Source organism: Centroberyx affinis, unplaced genomic scaffold, assembly GCF_046629955.1.
Source record: "Centroberyx affinis isolate AG114_WGS23_722 - 3 ecotype Tasmania unplaced genomic scaffold, CSIRO-AGI_Caff_v1 ptg000485l_1, whole genome shotgun sequence".
In the NCBI taxonomy this organism is placed as follows: Eukaryota; Metazoa; Chordata; class Actinopteri; order Beryciformes; family Berycidae; genus Centroberyx; species Centroberyx affinis.
In genome coordinates, this window is record NW_027279141.1 from 401,391 (window position 1) to 422,373 (window position 20,983).

The window sequence follows — 20,983 nt, forward strand, 5'->3', positions numbered from 1 at the left end:
AGGGTTTGTGGAATGAGTGCACCTTTAAAACTGATTGCCCTGTCAGCCTGCAGATGAAGCCTTGTTTGGCTGGCTAGTTAGAGGGAACAACACTCCACAGGTAGCGTACAGGGCAGGAGGAAAGTAAAAGCAACACTGCGCTATGCAGAACATTATTGTAGCTTCACGCGGAGAGCTAAATGAAAATCAGCTTGCAGCACTGACATCATTCTGAACGCTTCTGGTTTCTGTGGTTTATCTACTTGCAGGTACCTTTGGGAGGACTTGTTGGAAGTGAATCAGTCGGGGGAATTGTCTCGACAGTGCTCAGTCTGAGCCTCCAACCAGAGAGACATTATGTACGGGCTGCTGTGTGAGAGCCTTCACGACTTCATCAAGGAGTCCTACGGAGATGACGTGTGGAAGCTAGTCAGAGAGAGAGCCGATGTCAGACTGCACTCTTTTGTCACCCATCAGGTATAGTGTCACTGCTCCTGTAGTAAACGGGGGCATATTTTCACTATACACCAATATGTCTTACTGGAATGTTAGTATGCACTTTGAGAATATGTATGCATGGAATAGTAAAAACATAATTTGTGAGGGTCTATGGGTGTGTATGCATGGAGGGAGGGGAGGGTTGGGCATGTCAACCTGTCTGTCAGCCTATTTATCTGTCAGTCTGCCTGCTTGTGTCTGAAGCTCCATGGTTCCAAAGTGAAAAATGTGTGTGTGCATTTGCGTGTGTGTGTGTGTGTGCGTGTGCAGGTGTACAGTGAGAGTGTGATTCCCCGCATTGCAAAGGCAGCCAGTGGAGTGACAGGTACGCCCTACAATGAGCTGATGAACTCCTGGGGTGTCTACTTCCTGGGCTTCGTGGGGAAGTACGGCTATGACAGGATCCTCAAGGTGAGAAAAGCACCCAGACTCCAAACTGTCAAAACTGCACTGTGGTAGATATGTGAGAAAATTATTAAATACACAGTGACCTCGGTGTCCTCCATGCTGCGAGTTTGCTAGTAAAATGTGATTTCTTTTTACATGTAATTGCATTTGCTTTTCCTATTGTTGTTTGTTGACATTTGCAAACACAATCCATTGATCCGGTCTAAAGCGATTACTGTGAGCGTTATTGTTCTGAATAGTGGGCTTTGCTCTTTACGTCTCTGTGCTCCTCAGACAAAGACTGCTGAAATATTTAACTCAAGTAGAAGTGCTGTGGTTAAATGTTATTATAGTCAGTCTAGAAAATAAGAGCAACTCACAAAAAAGTACACATGCACTTAGTAACCTTCAAGCAAAAACATCATTATGATTTTGTGCATCTTCCAAAATTGGCCCTCTAAAATGGACTACCTGTTTGGAATGGTCCATGCAAACATTGTAGTGTTGTACATTATCAACATTACAATGTCTTTCTAGCTCATAAAACTATAGTATCTGTTATGGAAGATAATGTCAAGAGCAACTGTTTTATTGCACTTAACACTAACTTTAAAGAATACTAAAGTAGCACTATTTTAAAGAGCTACTCAAGCATACTTAGAGTCATAACCTATTATTTTCCACCTCTGCCTCCAGGTGTTGGGTCGTCATGTGCGTGACTTTGTCAACGGGCTAGACAACCTGCATGAGTACCTTCGCTTCAGCTACCCCAAGGTCCAGCCCCCAACCTTCTTCTGCCAGGAGGAGTCGGCCACTGGAGTCACCCTCCACTACAGGTCTGGAAGAGGGGAGGGGGGGGGAGGGGTGTGTGGTTTTAATATCAGACTAACAGAAAAGTAGAAGAAAAGCTGCGACATCTATCACCTTGGAGACGTTACTAGATGTGTTCCTCTGTGCCCTGCAGGAGTAAGCGTAAGGGATACCTGCACTATGCCATGGGTCAGCTGAGGCAGATGGGGAAGCAGTTCTACGACACAGACATCCATGTGGAGGTGCTGTCTGAGCAGCTGGTGGGAGACTACTCCCATGTCACCATGCGGTACGGTGGCGGCGACACACACACACACACACAGGCATGATGAGATTTCATATTAATAAAATAAAATGAGAGGAAAATGTTGTTTCCTCTCACTTGCCATGACAATTTAATTGGCTCCAGAAAATAATAACATGCTTTTAAATTTTATCTACACAGGCTGAACTTTGACAACTCAGCCTACCGGTACATCATGAAGGAAGATGAGGAAGAGCAGGAGATCCTGCCCATCACCTCAGACTTCTTCTTTGAGGTCTTCCCTTTCAACATTGTCTTCAGACAGGTAATGGTTGTGCATGACATTCCCAAACTCACCAAAGGCAGTTAATGAATAAAGTATTTTTTTTTTTTCACAGAGTGATTCTTTGTTTGATTCTCTAGGACATGGTGGTGCACAACGTAGGTTCAGGCCTGGCTACAGTCTTCCCTGACCTGGATGGGAAGAAGATCAATGATGCCTTCCTATTGGCTCGCCCCCTAGTGGAGTTCACCTGGAACATGGTGAGACTTTTCATTTAAATGCCTCTATTCCGTATATAGGAATAATATTACTGGATATTACCAGCCTTCCTGAAACTACATCTCATTCTACATAAAGAACAATGATATCTGAATAGACCAGCAGCACCGATGGGTGCTGAGAATAGCCCCAGCTCATGTGCTGGCGCATACAGTGTGTGACCGTGTGAATCCCTACGCAGATTATCTCCCACCCCAACAACCTGTTTGAGATCATGTCCAAGGAGCCTGTGAAAAGAGAGAGGAACCTCCACAACCGAGTCCAGAGTAAGAGTGGGAGCTGTTTAAACACTCACAGGGGTGTGTGTCTGGTGGACCAGGAGTCACTGGGTTGGGTCAAATCCATTTCACTCCAGTCAGTTCCAAAACAAAAAAAAATAAAAAAATAAAAAAATAAAAAAGTAGGTTCCTCAACTTGTATGAAAGATTGAGCATCAACATTTAACTTTGAGAATATTAGCTAAATTGAAAAAATTTAGTTTTGGATTTCTTGTAGTTATTTGACTTGAATTGACTGATTTCTCGACTCAACTTGAATTGACTGAACTGAATGGAAGTGATCCCAGCACTGCTAGTCATGGGGGTGATTAATATGAATGTTAGTGCTTCTGATATTTTACCCTCTTTACCACAGATTCTGACTACGAGAATGCCAACCGCTCTGCTGACGTAGATGTGGAACTCATGGCTTTCCAGTCCATCATTGGAGACGATTACAAAGGTCATTGAAAAACACATAGACCTATACCAAGACCTGAGTACAGAGACACTAAACTAGTCAGACTAACACTGACAAAATGAAAACTACTAAAGACACGTAAAAACTACTAAAGAAACTCACTTATGGAATCTGTTAAAACTACTAAACACATTAGGATGACATTGAAACCACAAGGGAAATAATCATCTACTGTACAATGTTAAAATCCTACCTGTTTTAGGTACAATAACAGTAGATATAGATAGATTGATATAGATAGGTAGATATAAATACTTTATATGTTTTTTCTTGGTATTTGATGACTGTGCCCCTCTTTCAGATGGTAATAGTGCTAATGCTATGGAGAGCTGGGGCGATGGCAGCCGCTGTCTGAAACTAAAGGGACAGATGAGATACATGCCGGAGTGGGAGTCCATCATCTTCCTCGGAACCCCTGTGTAAGGCCCACACACACACACACACACACATATGAACACACACTTTTTTATTAAAACCGAATACTGCAGTTTAAAAGTAAAACATTCTGAAAAGCAGCCAGAGCTAAACTGAATTACAAGCCTGGAAATAGAAGTCTGGGCAGTGAATCAAATCAGGGGCCCATTCTAACGGCACTTACCATGCATGAAATGAGCTGCTAATTAGCTTGTAATCAGACAGTGCAGCTCTTGTAAGCCTAATGGGAGCCTATTTGCAACTGAGAGTGTTTTCAGCAGAGTACATTACAAAAACATCTCTCTCCGCTTCCAAAACAGTTTGTTTCGCAAATAAATGCCCTTATGTCTGTATTGACACAACTGCTGAAATGTTAAATGTCGTATCTCACTACTTGCATTGTTCATATACTGTGGTAAAATCGAAGAATTGTTTATTTCTTAAGTACTGTCTTCTGTCTTTTCATGGGTCTGTCTTTGACACATGAACAAAAATTTGAATGCTTTCTCTCTCCTCTGTCTCTGTGTGTATGTGTGTGTGTGTGTGTGTGTGTGTGTGTGTGTGCAGGATGGAGAGTCTGAGTGCCATGTTTAAGACAGGCTTGTACATCAATGACCTGAGTATGCACGACTCCAGCAGAGACCTGGTGCTGGCAGGCACGCAGCAGTCAGAGGAGCTGAAGAGAGCTCTCATACAGGTACGCGTGTGTGCAGCTGCATGTCATCTGCATGTAGATCAGCTCACTTGTCACTCTGCATTACACAAAGTTCCCCCGAAGCACATAACACCTACAGCTTGTGGACTTTAGGTGAAGGAAATTCTAGACACACAAACCACCTCTTCTTCTATCTATTATTGTGAGTGCAGGAGCAGAAGAAGTCCAGTAAGCTGGAGGAGAGCATGAAGATGTTGGACTATGAGATGAAGAAGACTGATGACCTTCTGTACAGGATGATTCCCAAGCCGGTGGCTAAGAGGCTGCGCAAAGGAGAGCCTGCTGTGAATACCTGCGAGGTCAGGACTGGAGACTGGAGTATGAGAGAGTGTGTGTGGCCGTTTATGTCACTGTACAGGAATCAAAACTAGAGCAACAACCCGCGTACCGTCTATCTCGGGCAAAAAGCCTCAATGAATCCTTCTGTGTGCTACTTTTGATTCTTGCATGTTGAATTCCTCAACCCCCGTTCCCAAGGAAACCCTCTGAATTCTTACTACTACCATAGGTGCAGTATCAAAGTATTTTTGCTCCTGCTCTATATGACAGAGTCTAGTGATAGTGACATCCTGATGGTGAATAACTGTATAGACACTACAGTGCAAACCTGTCTCCCTTAGGGCTGTTAATGTGTAGTAAATCAGTCTACCTGCTCATCATCTCCCTTATCTCCCTGCCCCCCCCTATCCAGGTCTTCCCCGATGTGACCATTCTCTTCAGCGACGTGGTGGGATTCACACGCATTTGCAGCCACATCACTCCCATGCAGGTGGTGTCCATGCTCAACACCATGTACACTCTCTTTGACACGCTCAGCGAGAAGCACCGCGTCTTCAAGGTTTGTATGGATGCTTTTCCCTCTGTGTAAAATACATTTTCCATAAGTGCTGCAGAGTAAGTGCTGTGGTCCCTGTCCTTTTCCAGGTTGAGACCATTGGAGATGCCTACATGGTGGTGGCTGGGGCTCCGGAGAAGACCAAGTACCACGCCCATAACATCTGTGACATGGCGCTGGACATGGTGCGCTCCATCGACCACCTCAAAGACCCCTCCAACGGCAACAACATACAGATTCGTGTTGGTGAGTAGGGAGAGGCATGTGTTATGTACATGATGTGGGTGTTTGACTGATTGGACCGACCTTTGGCCTGGCTGCAGGGATCCACTCTGGGATGGTGGTCGCAGGTGTGGTGGGTCATAAGATGCCGCGGTACGGTCTCCATGGTGACACGGTCCACACTGCATCGGCCATGGAGAGCAACGGCAAGGTACGGAGAGAGAGAATGATGACAACTAAGAGTGAGAAATAAAACAAGACAGACGAGCGAAGGAGAAGCTAAATCAATATGACTGAAGTGACTGAAGTGATGCATCAGTTTTCTGACTGTGATTTTGCTGTGATCGATCACTCTCTGTCCCAATCAGGAGATGCACATCCAGCTCAGCAGCGCCACCTATGAGCACCTGAAAGGAAGTCACTTTATTTTCGAAAGGAGGGGCACCATCACCATCAAGGTCAGGGGTCAACAAATAGCTGTCACATCATTAGCACAGTTGCTATAGCAACGACTAATTAATCATCATATGCTGTAGGCATTTGGGGGTCTGGAACAGATGTTAGCGGCACACCATGCATGACCTACCTGAGACCCAACGCTGCTACGGCTGTAATTGATGGTGTTATTTTCAGTTAGAGTAACATTTGTGTTTGCCAACTGAAACATTCTTTCAGCAATCAGATGTTATTTGTTCTCCCTAGATAAAAATTGGAATAACAAAAAAATAACACAGAGAAAGCCAACTTTTTGATATAAACATTTCTGAATCTTTAAAAGACTGCAACCGTGTTTTGGCTCCGGGGAGCCAGCACACTTAGTATTCAGGGCTGGTAATTGCATTTTGTTGGTTGATTTGCCGTCTACATTATGAATGGGTCTGACTTTGAGTCTGTAGATTCAATGATAATGCCTGCGACTCCTAAAGGTCTCTGCGGCAGCTGATTACAGGTGCTAATCTTAAGAGAGCAGGAGTGACTCACCTTTTCATCAAGGGGTTTTTGACTGTCGAAGCCCTGCCAGCTGCCATTTTATTCTCCTCCATACTAGAAATTGTGCCTGTGAGCATGTGTTCGGGTATATGCGAGTGTGCATATGTGAATGTGTTATGTAGATGTATCAGGGCTATCATATTTCAAAATCCCTCTTTTGATTTTCTCTGTGCATTCCACTCTCCTTTTTTCCTCACTGCAATTCTCCACCTCTGTCTATTAGGGGAATGTGGAGATCGAGACGTACTGGCTGAAGGGGAAGAGGGACAAGGATGGGAATGCCCAGGCAGCGTGTCCCCAGTTTGAGACCCAGACCATCAGCAAAGCCATCAGCAAGGCCACCATCTTGGCCCCCGAGACCACGGGGGATGAGGAGGGACTGGTAAGGCTGCAGCCAAGACCTCTTTGGGTACTTCAAAACTGCTTCAAACACCATCAACCTGTGCAATGTCAAGTATTAGTGAAGTAGTAAACAGGTATCAGGTAATGTCAATCAATCATGTGATTAATGAGATAATCCCTGAGAAGAAACTCAACCATTAAAGGAATCATTTTAGTGCATATATGTGCTTTCCTGGCTCCCCCACATTCTCCATCTCAACCAATCATCCTCTTTGATTTCCCTCACGCTGCCTCTGTCCTGCCCCCAGGTTTTCCCACTGGTAGCGGGGGAGGACGAGGACGACGTCAAGTCTATTCGCTCCCATCGTATCAAGATGGAGATCTCAGGCCATTCTCTGGAGGAGTCGATGGAGGAGTGCCGGGTGGAGGAGATGTCTGTTCACAAGGTGAGAAGGAGGGAGCCTCTGCAGAGATGTAAGGTTGACAAAACTAGTGGCAAAATTGGCGGATTATGTTCCCTTAAAGTTCAAACACCTCATCTAATTACACAGATTTAATTACACCCCCCATTTCTTGTCTTCATCCCATCACTATCCTTTTTCTAGTCCCCTCTTTGCTTCCCTTCCTGTGTTATTTTTAGCTGCCAGTGTTGTGCGCCTGCTATTTTTTATTAATGTGGATGCTTCATTAAAAAACACGACAAGTAAAATGAGCTGCTCCTTCCCCAGTCCCACTACAAGGATGCTCTGCAGGACGGCCTGCAGGACCCCCACCTGGAGCTGGACTCTCCGGAGTTTGACGGCAGGGACTCCATCATGGAGTCGCCCGACGGCTCCAGTGACTCGCGCTGTTCTGAGAAGAGCGCCATGTGCTCCGTGTCATGAACCATTAGACAGTAGTGACACCCAACCCAGACACTATCTGACGCTACAGCCAAATGATTCATATCACTGTTTCTAAAGCTCTTTTCCTATTACTCGCTCAAAGCACTGAACGCTTGGCCAAATACTAGGAACTTTTGCTGTTATTGTGCCTTTTGGTTATCTCAGCATGACTTTTGATGCTAGAGGTGGTCAGGCTATAATGCCATGATAATGCCTAATCATGCGTTATTTGTGACTGGACAAGCCTGACATGCTTGAAGGTTCACTTAAGTCTGAGAGTCTAAAATTCAGCACCATCCAATGACTATATAAATCCACACCCAACAGAGTTAATGTAGCACTTTTTATGCCATATCAGCTCTGAGTGAACAAACAGCTTTCCAATCAACTCAAAATAATTGTCACTGAAAAGTCAACAGCAGAAAATGTGCTGTATTAACCCAATCTTGTACCAACTGTGAGATACCTTTTAGTACCAAAAAGTGTCCACTGCCATGCGGTTCAGCTGGACACAAGCTCACCACCTCCATTACTACAGCGTCTCAAAACAACGACCTTTCTAGATTGTAATTACCTGCGTTTATTCCGCTGCGCCTTGTAGATTTGAAATCTTGCTTTGCCTGGTGGGGAAATCACTGTAAATCCCTCCTCTCTCCCTCTTCCTCTCAAATCCTCTCCCTCTCCCACCTCTCTCCCTCTTCCTGCGTGGCTGACTCCATTGTTCTACATCAGTCTTGTCAAATACCCAGCCACTGCACAATGTAAGCGCTTGTCAGCTCAGTGAGGAAATAAAGCAAGATGACAGCTGAGCCAGAGTGGACCAGTTTGTTATTGTTTCTCTTGTCACTCAGGAAAGCATTGACATTTACAGACACATATACATTTACACATATTTCTTTCATGGACCACATTTGTATTTGTATGTCATTATTTGACCATGGATAAGGATATGCATGTTTTAAGTGGGTGTGTGTCTGTGTGCATGTGGCATGCATACATGTGTGTCTCTGTGTTTCGAGCTTTCTTAACTAAACTCAAATAAACTCAACAACAAACCTTGTAAACAAACCTTTTATTTCCATGTATTTTAGTTTCAAAATACATGAAAAATGTATTTCTGGTGATTGTCTACTGTTCTAAAAATGAGTGGAATGAAATGATGTCCCTGCTAATCCATTAATGCATTAATGCTAATGCATTAATCAATTTGAGAATAAAACAAATGTCTCAAATGTCATGTTTTGGTTTTAGGAGACTGGGATTACCCTTTGCCTTTGGCTACAGTTGCACAGATCTATATTTTATCCATAGTCCAGTGCACCAATGATGGTGTATTCATAACACAGATACAGTGACGGGACACCTTACAGTCAAAAATCAGTTATTCTGGTCCAATGTCCCAGTCAGACCACGTTCCCCACTGACTGGCCATCAGAAGAACTGCGCCTAAAGGTGGCGTCCTCGCGTTCTAGGCTGCACCCATGGGCCATGCGCGAGTCTTTTGGGGACGGATCGATGGAGCAACGGAAACAGAAGGCGTAGAAGAAGGCCACGAGCAGCAGGAAGCAGACCACGCAGAAGATGATGACGATCAGCACCGTGTGCACTTGCATATGCTCCTCTTCCCATGGGAGGAGGGTGGTGGTGGTCAGGAGGCCCGAGGTCGCCCTAGGGGTGACACTGGGGTCGGGAGTCACTGCGGGTGACTGTGGGTTCATGGAGGCCAGGGAAGGGACGTCTGGCATGACGGCAAGATTTATGCCCTCTTCCAGTGACTTGTTGGGTTCTTTGTCAGCTCAATTGCAGCCTTAAGGGAGGAAGACATCATTAGTAATTTGGAACAGTGAATTAATGAATTAAGTGAATTAATAGGATATTAGATTAATATTAACATACTCAACTAATTCAAGTGGAGTTGTTAAAAACAAGATATTCAGATACACAAATCAGCCTGCTGATAACAACACATGAAAAACGACAGTGTTAAACATACTGACTTGTGCCATGCTGTTATTATAACAATGATAATCATAATATTATAATAAGTTATTATAATAAGCCGGTGGGCAGTGCTAAGCCTCAGTTACGAAGAAGTCCTGCCATCGTTCAGTTTGCTACATCACCTCCATCTCTTTAAACGCAGCAGCAGCTTAACTTCCCTCCGAGCAGACAACCAAACACAGACATTTTCTTTGTTCTTACCAGCAATGTCTTTGTGCAAAGGTGTCCAGCCTCTTTGTGCCGGACTCAGGGTTTCTTTTGATGAGTAGAGCCGAGCAGAGGGAAATAAAAGAAGAAGAGGACAAGAGAGGGAGGGCTGGACTAAAGGAGAGAGGTGGCTGGAGGACCACGAATAACAGGCAGGGTTGCCATGGTAACCCTTACTGAGGGGCCACAAGCATGAGAGTGACATCATTTCACACAGGAGGGAAGGAAAACCTTTGAGGCTCACACACCAGCAAATAATCAGCGACACCTTGAAATTTGGTATTTTCCCATTTGGAGATTTGAATGAGTTTATAATACAAGCACTGCTGATGCTATCCGTGCCTCCATGTAGCCCATGAGAGAGAGTGGGGATGATTTGCTGATTATAGCAGACATGCTGTCTATAATATAGACAGCGGACATGCTTCTGAAGCTATAGGTGACTGTGCAGGAATGAAAAAAATATGTGCCGGATCAATCCCGAGCTTCGGAACAGCAAACAGAGCAGCTGAAATCAATGTGTGTCAAATCACTCATTGGTAAAGAGAAGAGCCTCCTTGTTGGCGATGAGATTAAGGCTGTCAGGCTCTCTAACACTGCCACCTGTTGGTAAAACAAGGAGCAGTTAACACCACTTTGGAAAATGTAAACTCGTCTCGCTCATGTCTGGACTCTTTCAAACGGCTATAATGATCTTTGGGTACAGGTTGTAATTGGGCTCACACCGCCTGCTGTGCTCCCTCAACAGGAGCTAGAGCCTGGGTAAAGGAAAATGTTTTAGGATTCTCTCCATATTTTAGTTGCTATGGAAATTATTCAATTTTTCCATATATTTAAATTCAATCGCTATAGTAACACTTTGCATACAAAGCAGAAAGCTGCCCCCCCCCCCCCCCCCCCAACCACTTATAAACAGCAGACGACAACAAAACACAAAGGTATTCATTAGCAGAATTTCATGTAGAGGAGGACACAGACAACAGCCTGCCAGTGGTTGTGATTTTAGAGTGCTTTCAGATGGTTAATTACAGCTCCAGACAATATAAACAAAAGATCCATTAAATCCAACTGCAGCTGAGCAGAGCCAAAATGGCTGAGTGGAGGGACTACATCAAGGTCGCTCTCAGGGACAAATATGTGGAGGATGCAGCCATTGTTCTCTGTAACAACAGGGCTGTCCAGGCCTGCGAGCCTGGGGACGGGGCGTGGGGGGGGTTGTTTCTAGCAGCTATCGCCCCAAGAGAGCTGGAACATTTAGTGGGTGAGGACCGAGGAAGTCTCCTGAAAACGAGGATCATGGCTGGACATTCACTTTGTGGAGAATGAATGCTGCCCAGACCAACAAGGTGCTGGTATCTCTGCTGGGAAAACAAGGCGGGGCAGTACACTACCAGTCAAAAGTGTGGACACACCTGATTGAATGTACTATGTCTTTCATTATCTTAAAGCCATTTTGATCTAAAGGTTTATGCTTAAATGCTTGAAATTAGTTTTTTAGACAAATATAAATAGTGAAGTTGATGCCTATGTATGAAATTCTTTCCAAAGCCTTTGCCTTTCCATCAAGGCAAAGGATGGCTACTTTAAAGAATCTAAAATATAAGATACTTTTGATTTAACACTTTTTTGGTCACTGCATAATTCCATTTGTGCTATTTAATTGTTTTGATGTCTTTATGATTACTCTAAAATGTGGAAAATAGTAAAAATAAAGAAAAATGCCTGTGTCCAAACTTGACTGGCAGTGGTTGACAAATGGATCCTGACGAGCTCCATCAAAGGTACATATTGTTGCAAGAGAGAGACTGCATTTATATCATTCCCAGTATTCACATATGAAGTAAACATTTGGAGAAAAAGTCGCCCACCACTAATTAGTCAGCCTCTCGGCATGTAATTTCCTGCTCTGTTTATTCTGCTGTGCCTTGTAGATTTGATATCTTGTTCAGCCCTGTGAGCGCATCATTGTAAATTCCCCCCTCTCTGCCGCTCCTTCTTCCTTTCAATTAGTCTCTCACTCTCCCACTGTACAATGTAAGCACTTGTCAGTTCAGTGTGAAAATAAAGCAAGATGACAGCTGAGCAGGAGCGGATCAGTTTGTTATTGTTTCTCTTGTCACTCAGCAAAGCGTTGACATTTACAGTCACATTTACATGTACGCACGTTGGTTTTTTGCATATTTTTTCATTGACCATTTTTGTTTTACCATTATTAGACCATTAATATGCATGTATTTATCATCTGTGTGTGTGTGTGTGTGTGTCTGTGTGTGTGTGTATTTGGAACTTTCTTAACTAACCCAAACCTCTCAGACTTTCCCTCAACTTCCAGCAGAATTTGGTCACTGAAACTGTTGATGGTTTGATTGTGTTTGAAAACAAGAAGGCAACATAGCAGAAATGGCTAATGATTTTAATGTCAAAAATCTCAAAACACATAAAACACAACACACACATACTTTACACTCGCACTGGACTGGTGTCTATATCACTGCCTAACCCCAACAGCTTCACGTGGCTACACACTCAGCTCGGTTCTCTCGTTGTGTAAGATAAGAAAGAAAGCAAACAGATTCTCCAGAAGATGAGCTTTGGGACAGGGAGAAAAAATTACATCCATTTTGATGATAAAACGGTTATCAATAAGTGCCTCATTCACTTACAGTAGCTACAGAATTTCATTAAGGTGGCTATATTTGCAAATGCCCATAAAAATAAAACAAACTGTGAAAACAACGAGGATAACAACAGATCATTGGAGTCTGCGAGTGGGAGTGGGATCTTCTCTCATCGAAGCTTCATAGTTGTTTTGACGAGGTGAAATGTTTCCTCAATTCCTCACAGAAACATTAAAAAGCATCGCAAGGAAAATGACGGTCACACAGATTCTCTGTTTCACTGCGGTCGATGTCGTTACGGATGCTGGTTCATTTCTTCTTATTTACAATGTTGTTGCAAATCCAGTTCATGCCGTCCTGTTGGGCAGGTGAAAATAAAACTGTCAAAATCAGATAGATAGGCATTTTGGAGATGGGAAATAGTTCAAAATATCAAACAGGACAAGTCAAAGCAGTAAATAAATAAGACTGATGTTAAGTACCATACAGTTTAGTTACTATATTGCTGTTGAGAGGCTGGATACATTTCTAATACAGTGAATTGGTGCTGTATCTGAGGAGATATGAATGAATGTAATTTGGGACCGGGTCGGACCTGAACTCCCTCCCCAGACACAGCGGAGCACGCCTGGATCTGCCACTCGCGGTCGCGGTACGTATGCAGGTTCAGTCCCTCCGCTATCTCACTGGCCGGTGATGCTGTGGCCAGATCCTGCTTATTGGCAAAGATGAGCACCGGAACACCCTTAAGGTTCTCCTCATCAATCAGCTCGGACAGCTCCTGCACACGCGCACACACACACACACACACACACACACACACACACACACACAAAGTTTGGTTTAGTTATTAATTTTTTTTCTAAAGGAAAAAAAGCAATCTGAACATGACATTTACATATTTTAACTCTGTTAGGGGTTAAAATTTTCATTTTAAGGTAGTTTACTGTGATTATTGTCAGCGCCCATTTGCATGCAGGGATTCAAACTGTACATCAATCTTACCAGTCCTGTCTCCTCAAAACGCTTCTTGTCTGCACTGTCTATAACATAGATCTGAAAGAGCAAACACATAAGAATGGAATCATACTCTTATTTATTGATTTATTATTTATTGAAATAGGGGGAATTCACTGAAGAAAGTGTTTTGTTCCAGACCAACACTGATCAGTATTTACTGCTCTTATTGTGTGTGTGTGTACATTTCTAAAGGTGTCACTGACTCTTGGGCTTAAGATTCTCAGTGGGAATTAAAAATAGAAATTCAGTTTGCACATTTGTTGAAAATTCCACAACACTGATGTTTCAATAACAAGTGCCTTCATCAAGATACAATTCATTTGCACATGAAATGATATGGTGTCCTGATGCGTGACCTTGTATTGCACTGTATCAAATTAATGATTACATACTGTCAGCTCATGTTTGTGTGGTATATGCTGTGATAATTTGTTATGTGTTTGGCTGTGCTTTTATGTTATGTGTTTTCATTGCTTTTCTCAAGTGTTCTATTTTCAATGAGAACTCTCTCTGCAAACCATATTTCCCCCAGGAATTAACTATGTATTTGAGGTAAAGTGTGTGTGTGGTTTTATAAGGGGCCATTTCCAATTGAATTGAAAGGGATACACATTTTCTCACTCACCAATAGGTCTGTGTTTTCCAGGTACTTTTTCCAGAAGGGCCTGATCTTCCTCTGTCCTCCGATGTCCCATACATTTAGTTTCATGCCGTGAGAGGCCACGCTCTTTATGTTAAAGCCCTAAAGTTAGATACAAAGCTAGGGTTACTGCATATCAGTGCTGTTATCACACCTTTTCAAGAAAACAATGCCAAAATTAGATCTTGACTTTGAACAAAATGTGAGCCACAGAAACACAGAGATGTGCTGTGATGGTTAAATACAGCTCAATGTTTGACGACTCTATATTCTGCCCTTCTTTTCTGTCAGCAGGATGTACTTTAGGTGTTTATAAGGAACAGGACTATCCTGGTCAGTTGGTCAGTGTGTTAAGACTCAACCTTTTTTCATAATGCAGCTCTTTCTGGTTCAGCCGGGCGAGGTTGTGTAACAACATTATCCTGAAGGCCAGCTGAGGAGCAAATCTGAGGATAAGGCTGGAAGGATCAACCGCGGTGTATGTGTTTATGTGTCAAGTCTGATTTAGCTTTGCGGTGACTATTGCCTTCTCTCACTGCACTGCATCCTCTCTCCCTGGGATCTGATGAGCCGTCACACTTACCCAGGACCTGGCAGTATGTCTGCTGTATGTCAAGGGTATTAGATAATCATATTAGAGGTTAGATAATTCTCCAAGAAAATGTGTTGTGAGAGCATGCAAGTCTGAGCTATGGTTTATCTCCACCCAATAAAAGGTTATTTAACATCTAACAGGATGATCTAACATCCTCACATCAGTATCTTTCTTACTGCTGAGACTTAAAGCAGGTGTTCTGCAGGGGCAATCATTTCATTTAACTACACGCCAGGAAAGGAAAGGTCATCTGAATCTCATTTCTTTGAACAGGAGCGTGCAAAGTCCACCTGGTCTCACAAGCTTAGATAAAATCCCTCTGCCTTTTTATAATGACTGGCTTATGGCACAGTATATAGCAAATACAATGTAGCATTTGTAGAGTTTCACTCCAATAACAGAAATCCACCATTTGAAAATGCGGCACCTATTCTAACAAAATGATTGATAGCAGAAAATTAAAGCAAATTGTGTCAGTCTTTAAAGGACAGGTGGTAACTTGAGTTGTTAATTGACAGTAACACTTCCAGACTGCATCCTGTATATTTTAGAGATACTTCATATGAACATCAGGTAATGATACAAGAGCATTTTGGAATAGAACTCCAATAGAACTTCATGGTGGGATAAATTAAGTAAAATGAAGGACACAAAAGAGATATGCATGCTTTAGACATTACTTTCCTTGAGGTTATGGTGTGTAGTTTTGTGTGTGTGTGTGTGTGTGTGTGTGTGTGTGCGTGTGAGAGGGAGAGGTTGGGTGTGTTGTACCTGCGTGGGTGTGATGGTGTTGACGTCCTCGGAGGCGAGGCTCTTCAGCAGGGTGGTTTTGCCGGCGTTGTCCAGGCCCAGGAGCACTATCCTCAGCTCCTGCTCCGTGGATCCCTTCAGTTTCTGAATGACTGAGAGTAAGCCCTGCATGGGGGGGAGGGGGGAGGACGACTTGATACAGTGCCATCCAGACCATAAACCCACATTCCCAGCATGCTTCCTCATCTGTGGTTGGCCAATATACAGGATGCCTACCCTTTCTTTTATGTATAGAAAAGCTAATTTAACATGCTAGCAGTGATGGGTAGATTAATGGGGATATACTCATCTTGTGTTGAAGTGATTGATCATTTGCCATTAGAAACATGAGTGGTCAAAGGTGAGAAATTACAGTTTTATAGTATTTCTGTTTAGAGTTTTGGCAATGCAATAAAAAAGCATATAGGTTGTTACAAAAAGACTATAATGGTGATCAGCATCAAATCAAACTACGGGCTCATCTGATTTTGATGTCATGTTCTCAGAGACAATATATTATTTTGCAATAAATAACAAGCCCCTATTTTCCTTTTCATGTTACTATGACATGCTACTATGTTATAACCTGGCACAGCCAAAATCAGACAGTGTACAAACAAACTCTCCAGCTGAAAACGTTATTGAGAATCACACTGACCTCCTTCTGATTTGAGGTCAACTTTGTCACTGTTGAGAACACACACTTTTGCGCCATCTTGCTCCACCCACCCAACCCCCCACTCCCACCTTCTATCTGTAACAACTAATCTGTTGCTTCATTTAGAGAAGCACTACAGTTTATTACAGCCCCATTCATATAATGGCGTGCTAATTAATGTGATTAGTGTGAAGCAAGGTTGCACAAACGCACACAGTACAAGTCAGACACGCTGATGACAAAAGGACCACCGCTACTTAACATATACAAATATTTGATTCTAGATAACAGATGCTTCACTGTTTGTCTGATTACAGCTTCCCTTTAGATGTATAGGTACACATAAAAGTAAAAATGTCATTGCTTTGTTCAACACAAGCCAAGGAATTTAGATAATCCAACCATCACAGCTGAGAGGTGCCTCTAGATACAGCAACATTGTTAAACACTTGATGGTATACAGGTTTGGCGTAATAGCAACCTATGAGCTCTCTGGATCAAACAAATAGGTTAACATTTGGTTCCATAAGGCCTCTAGTCCTGATCAGGTCACCTACCTTTTGAGCTTCTCCCATGGTGGCGTGTGTCCTGTGGCTTGGCTGGAGGGGCTGCAGCTACATTCTCCAGTGAAGCTCGCAGGTGCGTTAGTTATCCAGGGGACAGAGAGGTACCAGAGGTGCCTCCTTCTCTTCCTCTCCAATAAACTTGTAGGTGGGTAAGTGTGTATGTGTGTATGGGACAGTAATGTCTACCTGGGCGTCAATTGCCGCTCACCGCCGTGGAGTTAGCAAGTAGGAAGAGGGGGAGGGTGGATGGGCCCGGGATTAGGAGGCCAGAATTAGCCCTGGTCATCCATGCAAAGGCCACCCCACCCCCCCTGCTCCTCCCCCTGCCCATCCCTCCAACTCCACTTTGCAGTGGAGCTTTACCTGGATTATCCCTTAGCCACCTGCTATGGAGGAAACCAAAGAAACAGCCCTTCCTGACACAGTCACACACACAGATCATGAGGGGAAAAAAACACGGTTCAGACATTTTAACATATGGTGGAGGGGCAGAAAAACAAAGACATTCAGGGCTACCCTATGTATAGAGAACAGCTTAATGCATAAACTTCAAAGGATTATATCGCGTTGTTGAAGCAGGGAACTCATTTCTGTGTTCATAAATCAACTCTCAAATCCCACATCCCTCCCTCTGTTGGCTGGAGGGGAGTGGATGGCATATCATCCCATATATCCGTTACATGCCAGCTACTGTAAAGCTGCTCTGTGGGAGTCGTGAGTGTCTGTGTGTTCCTGTGAGCAGAGCATTCAGCGGGATTAGTTTTAGCACGCCTGTGCTACGCCTGGATTAAAACATTTCTAGGCTCTTTTCCTCAACTGGACAGGCTTTCTGGGCAGTGGGCGTGGCTAATGTGGTTGCTAAATTACACAATGGAACCACCCTGGTCTGGAAATGGCCCCTTATAAAACCACACACACACTTTACCTCAAATACATAGTTAAAACAGTTTTTATTTCTATATCAAATACACTATTTGACATTATACTAGCCAACAGCAATTATATACTAGCATTTATTACTATTCATATATATAGTATATTCATATAGAAGAGTTGTTAGTTAGCATCTCTGGGTCTCATCTGATGTGGATCCCTCTGCTGTTCCTGTGCCCTCTGCTCCTTCCTCCTCTGATGTTCAGCTGCAGAGAGAGAGAGAGAGCGAGAGAGAGAGAGCAAAATGTCACACTTGATGATGTACATAAAGGTCCAATCCATAATTCAAATTTCACCACAGCACACTCTGCTGTTAATGTATGCATTCATTGAAAAATGTATTGCTTTCTTTAAAAGGGAGTAACATAAGCCTACAGTATATCTTATGTTGCTATTACAACAGTAAAGAAGTAGGCAAGGCAAGGCAAGGCAGCTTTATTTGTATAGCACATTTCATACACTGGGGCAATTCAAAGTGCTTTACAGAGTGATAAAAATACAGTAAAGGTAAAAAATGTACAATTAAAAAGTGCAAAAGTACAGACAAGAGATACAAAAGATAAAAGACGTAAAGTATGTAAGGAAAAAAACAGCAAGGGAAAGTGCATTATGTGAATTTTCTGTGGATGTGGCCATTGATAAGAGTTATTCAGCCCAAACTGAGCTCTCACCATTCTCTTTTTTCAGCTTGCACTTCATGGCCACAGCCAGGATCAGGACCAGCACCACAGCTGAAACACCACAGATCACCAGCAGCAGCACGATGCTGTCTGAATGACAGAACAGACACACAGACACAGACAGACAGTTGCAGAGGCAGAGAGACAGACAGACAGACATGCACCAGAGACACAGATTGCTATAGAGGGTTATTGTAGCATTTTATTATTAATAGCTAGAATGTAATGAAATCTTTCCGCTCATTCATTCTAATTCAGAAACTGTAAAATGCACTTTCCTCATGCCTGTAACTTCTAATAAGATTAAAAGCCAATCTAAATTACAAAGACAATAGATATCTGAAACTCTATAGAATACGCAGAGAAATGTCTGGCTACCGTTTACAGCGACCTTGTGTGGCGAAGACGTGCAATTGCCACACGGGCTCCAGACACTGCAGCTATAGAGGCCCGCGTGACTTGTAAACACTTTGAGCGTCAGCTTGCTGGTATTCTGGCCTTCCAGGGTTTCCCCGTCCTTCCGCCACTCAAACTCCACAGTCAATGGGGGCAGGTTATGGAAACATTCTATGGTGACTTCATCGCCCTCCTGCAAGTTTTCTGAAGCGCTGCCGTTAAGAGACACCTGCAACTCTGATGGGTCGAGCAAATGTTTTAGGGATGGATGGATACAGCATCAAGAAATCACATAAGTGTGTCGCTTTATGTAGTTAATTGCACTGCCATTGATATTCATACAGTTGCAGCTTTCCCGTTTTGCACTTTTCTGGAATATCTGCACATATTAATACAGTATAGTTAATGTGGAGAGGAAGGAATACAATCATAGTCAGCATTTAAGTAGGATATACATAAATCATTCATTTTGAGGGGAGAATTCAGAGGAAACTGGGTACTGACCATTGATGCACTTAGAATTATTGTTTGAGCAGGGCTGACAAAAATCTATGGGGAGACAGAGAGACGGGAAGAAGAATATTCAGAGCTGTGTATCGTACCACGCAATACACTAAGTGGCACATTAGCTGGGTACATTGTATTAAGTGATGAAGTCTATATATAGCCTTATAGAGAATAAACAGTGAGGGGTACCGGCTGATCCGTCCCCTGCCGGAGTTTCTCCTGCGACGTTACACTTCAGACACTGGGCAAAAACGCAGGCAGAGCAAACCCCAGCTACGATGAAAGAGGAGAGAGTGAGTGGCAGACGTGTGGAGATGAACAAGCATAAATATTCAAAGAAAGAGAAAACAGGTCCGTAAAATTCAGAAGAGTGGTTGCTTACTTATGAGGAGATTACCAAGCAAAGGATATAGGAACATCTCCCTCACAGCCATACTCTGTTAGACCAAAGGCTCATATCATTATGTTATATTCAGAATTCTTCAGACAAGAAGTGCCACATCTTCTTGACACATAAGTGACAAGATGCCGAAGCATTGTAGACACAGGATAAGACAAATCATTCTTTACTAGTCGATAAACATAAAAATCCCTTTAAGAAACTGCAACAAAGATAATTTAAACAGACGATGAGTAGCAATTTTGATGGCACTGACACATTATAATACTGTGGTTGTCATTATACTGAGAATTATAGTGAGAAATCCTATTTTAATGGTTAATTTCTTACCTGCTGTGGTGGCAGAGTGTCCTCGCACACTGTGGTCAGTGGATGATGAGCGAGTGCGGCTCTCTGCTTTGCCTAACCTACAGAATGGTCTTTGTGCTGGAGAAGGCACACTGAAACTGATCATAAACACTGATATCAATGCAAATTAATTCATTCCTGGAACTCTGTACAAACAATGTGGCAGTTTGTATGTTTTCAAGGGTGAGTAATGGTGATGATGATGATGATGATGATGATGATGATTATACTGGCTGCTGTTCATGTTGGTGTTGATGATGATGATGAAATTCAGATTGAAATGATGGTAGGGTTACACTGGTTACACAGTCACATGCATGACAGGGGGAGAACAAGAGAGAGAGAGAGAGAGAGAGAGAGAGAGAGAGAGAGAGAGAGTGAGTGAGTGAGTGAGTGCGTGCGTGCGTTATGGAGACACGTAGCCTGTTATCAACAAAACAAACTGGTGTACCCATGCAAACTATCCACTGGCTTCACACACACCATCCGATATCAAACATACTAAGAAGAACATTGTTGAGGATTTCAGCCAATGAATGAATCTATGCTTACAGCTTACAGAGGTATAGGCTATTTACCCTTTAAGACTTAGAGTGCAGGCCCTTTACTAATATATTTACAAAATGGCCAGTAGAGAGTGCTGCTGGTTATTCAAATATAATTCTCTCTCTGCCTTCTTCAACTCAATATGCTTTATTGGCATGAAGGTTAAATGAACAGTATAGCCGAATAAAAATACAAAGACGTATCTAGTGGATAACAATCAACATCTGCTCAACTTGCATGACCGTCACGTGTATCTTGTTAATTGAGAATCTGGGTTGCTGTGTATTCAGCTGTGCTCTCTCTGTCTCTGTAAGAACTAGTACTAGGCTACTAACACTTTATTTCAGAGACATGTAAGCTAGGCCTTATTTTTCAACAACCCAGGTTAAAATGTAATTTCAGGTTTGTTTTTGCCATTATGACATGCAGCAGGCAAATGGCCTATGGTATTTGTGTAGA

The 20,983-nt window shown here is 43.0% G+C and overlaps 3 protein-coding genes across 4 annotated transcripts; 1 reads left to right on the forward strand and 2 right to left on the reverse strand.

Annotated features, from left to right (window-relative positions):
• The first annotated feature begins 336 nt into the window (after positions 1-336).
• On the forward strand, positions 337-7,620 carry LOC139642463 (soluble guanylate cyclase 88E-like). The gene is made up of 18 exons (XM_071517298.1): positions 337-456; positions 748-888; positions 1,561-1,700; positions 1,829-1,963; positions 2,120-2,243; positions 2,342-2,461; positions 2,662-2,746; positions 3,114-3,200; positions 3,520-3,637; positions 4,200-4,329; positions 4,500-4,646; positions 5,039-5,185; positions 5,272-5,428; positions 5,506-5,615; positions 5,773-5,862; positions 6,618-6,776; positions 7,045-7,182; positions 7,465-7,620. The coding sequence occupies exons 1-18, from the start codon at positions 337-339 to the stop codon at positions 7,618-7,620; spliced, it is 2,304 nt and encodes a 767-aa protein (XP_071373399.1).
• A 4,616-nt stretch (positions 7,621-12,236) lies between these two features.
• Positions 12,237-16,996, reverse strand: arl3l1 (ADP ribosylation factor like GTPase 3, like 1). Of its 2 annotated transcripts, XM_071517330.1 has the most exons (6): positions 16,706-16,996; positions 15,473-15,616; positions 14,092-14,208; positions 13,452-13,502; positions 13,042-13,227; positions 12,237-12,803 (listed from the first exon to the last, which is right to left on the reverse strand). In XM_071517330.1, the coding sequence occupies exons 1-6, from the start codon at positions 16,721-16,723 to the stop codon at positions 12,756-12,758; spliced, it is 564 nt and encodes a 187-aa protein (XP_071373431.1). In that variant the 5' UTR covers positions 16,724-16,996; the 3' UTR covers positions 12,237-12,755. The 2 variants fall into 2 exon arrangements, with proteins under 2 accessions (XP_071373431.1, XP_071373430.1); XM_071517329.1 differs by lacking the exon at positions 16,706-16,996 and having other exon boundaries at positions 15,473-15,863.
• Positions 16,997-17,147: 151 nt separating this feature from the next.
• On the reverse strand, positions 17,148-20,051 carry LOC139642508 (uncharacterized). The gene is made up of 7 exons (XM_071517374.1): positions 19,961-20,051; positions 19,613-19,667; positions 19,420-19,503; positions 19,228-19,272; positions 18,706-18,960; positions 18,319-18,417; positions 17,148-17,853 (listed from the first exon to the last, which is right to left on the reverse strand). Exons 2-7 carry the CDS (start codon positions 19,662-19,664, stop codon positions 17,771-17,773), a joined length of 618 nt encoding a protein of 205 aa, XP_071373475.1. The 5' UTR covers positions 19,665-19,667; positions 19,961-20,051; the 3' UTR covers positions 17,148-17,770.
• Positions 20,052-20,983: the final 932 nt, after the last annotated feature.

What these genes read in the sequence shown, in the direction of transcription:
- LOC139642463 (XM_071517298.1), top strand. Translation starts at nt 337, where the DNA reads ATGTACGGGCTGCTGTGTGAGAGCCTTCACGACTTCATCAAGGAGTCC. An exon ending in ACTCTTTTGTCACCCATCAG is followed by an intron (nt 457 to 747) that starts GTATAGTGTCAC and finishes GTGCGTGTGCAG; the next exon opens with GTGTACAGTGAGAGTGTGAT. An exon ending in CATTGGAGACGATTACAAAG is followed by an intron (nt 3,201 to 3,519) that starts GTCATTGAAAAA and finishes CCCCTCTTTCAG; the next exon opens with ATGGTAATAGTGCTAATGCT.
- arl3l1 (XM_071517329.1), bottom strand. Translation starts at nt 15,697, where the DNA reads ATGAGGAAGCATGCTGGGAATGTGGGTTTATGGTCTGGATGGCACTGT. An exon ending in TGGAAAACACAGACCTATTG is followed by an intron (nt 13,503 to 14,091) that starts GTGAGTGAGAAA and finishes TTGCTCTTTCAG; the next exon opens with ATCTATGTTATAGACAGTGC. An exon ending in GTTTTGAGGAGACAGGACTG is followed by an intron (nt 13,228 to 13,451) that starts GTAAGATTGATG and finishes GCGCGTGTGCAG; the next exon opens with GAGCTGTCCGAGCTGATTGA.
- LOC139642508 (XM_071517374.1), bottom strand. Translation starts at nt 19,664, where the DNA reads ATGGCTGTGAGGGAGATGTTCCTATATCCTTTGCTTGGTAATCTCCTC. An exon ending in TAATTCTAAGTGCATCAATG is followed by an intron (nt 18,961 to 19,227) that starts GTCAGTACCCAG and finishes TCGACCCATCAG; the next exon opens with AGTTGCAGGTGTCTCTTAAC. An exon ending in ACACAAGGTCGCTGTAAACG is followed by an intron (nt 18,418 to 18,705) that starts GTAGCCAGACAT and finishes TCTGTCATTCAG; the next exon opens with ACAGCATCGTGCTGCTGCTG.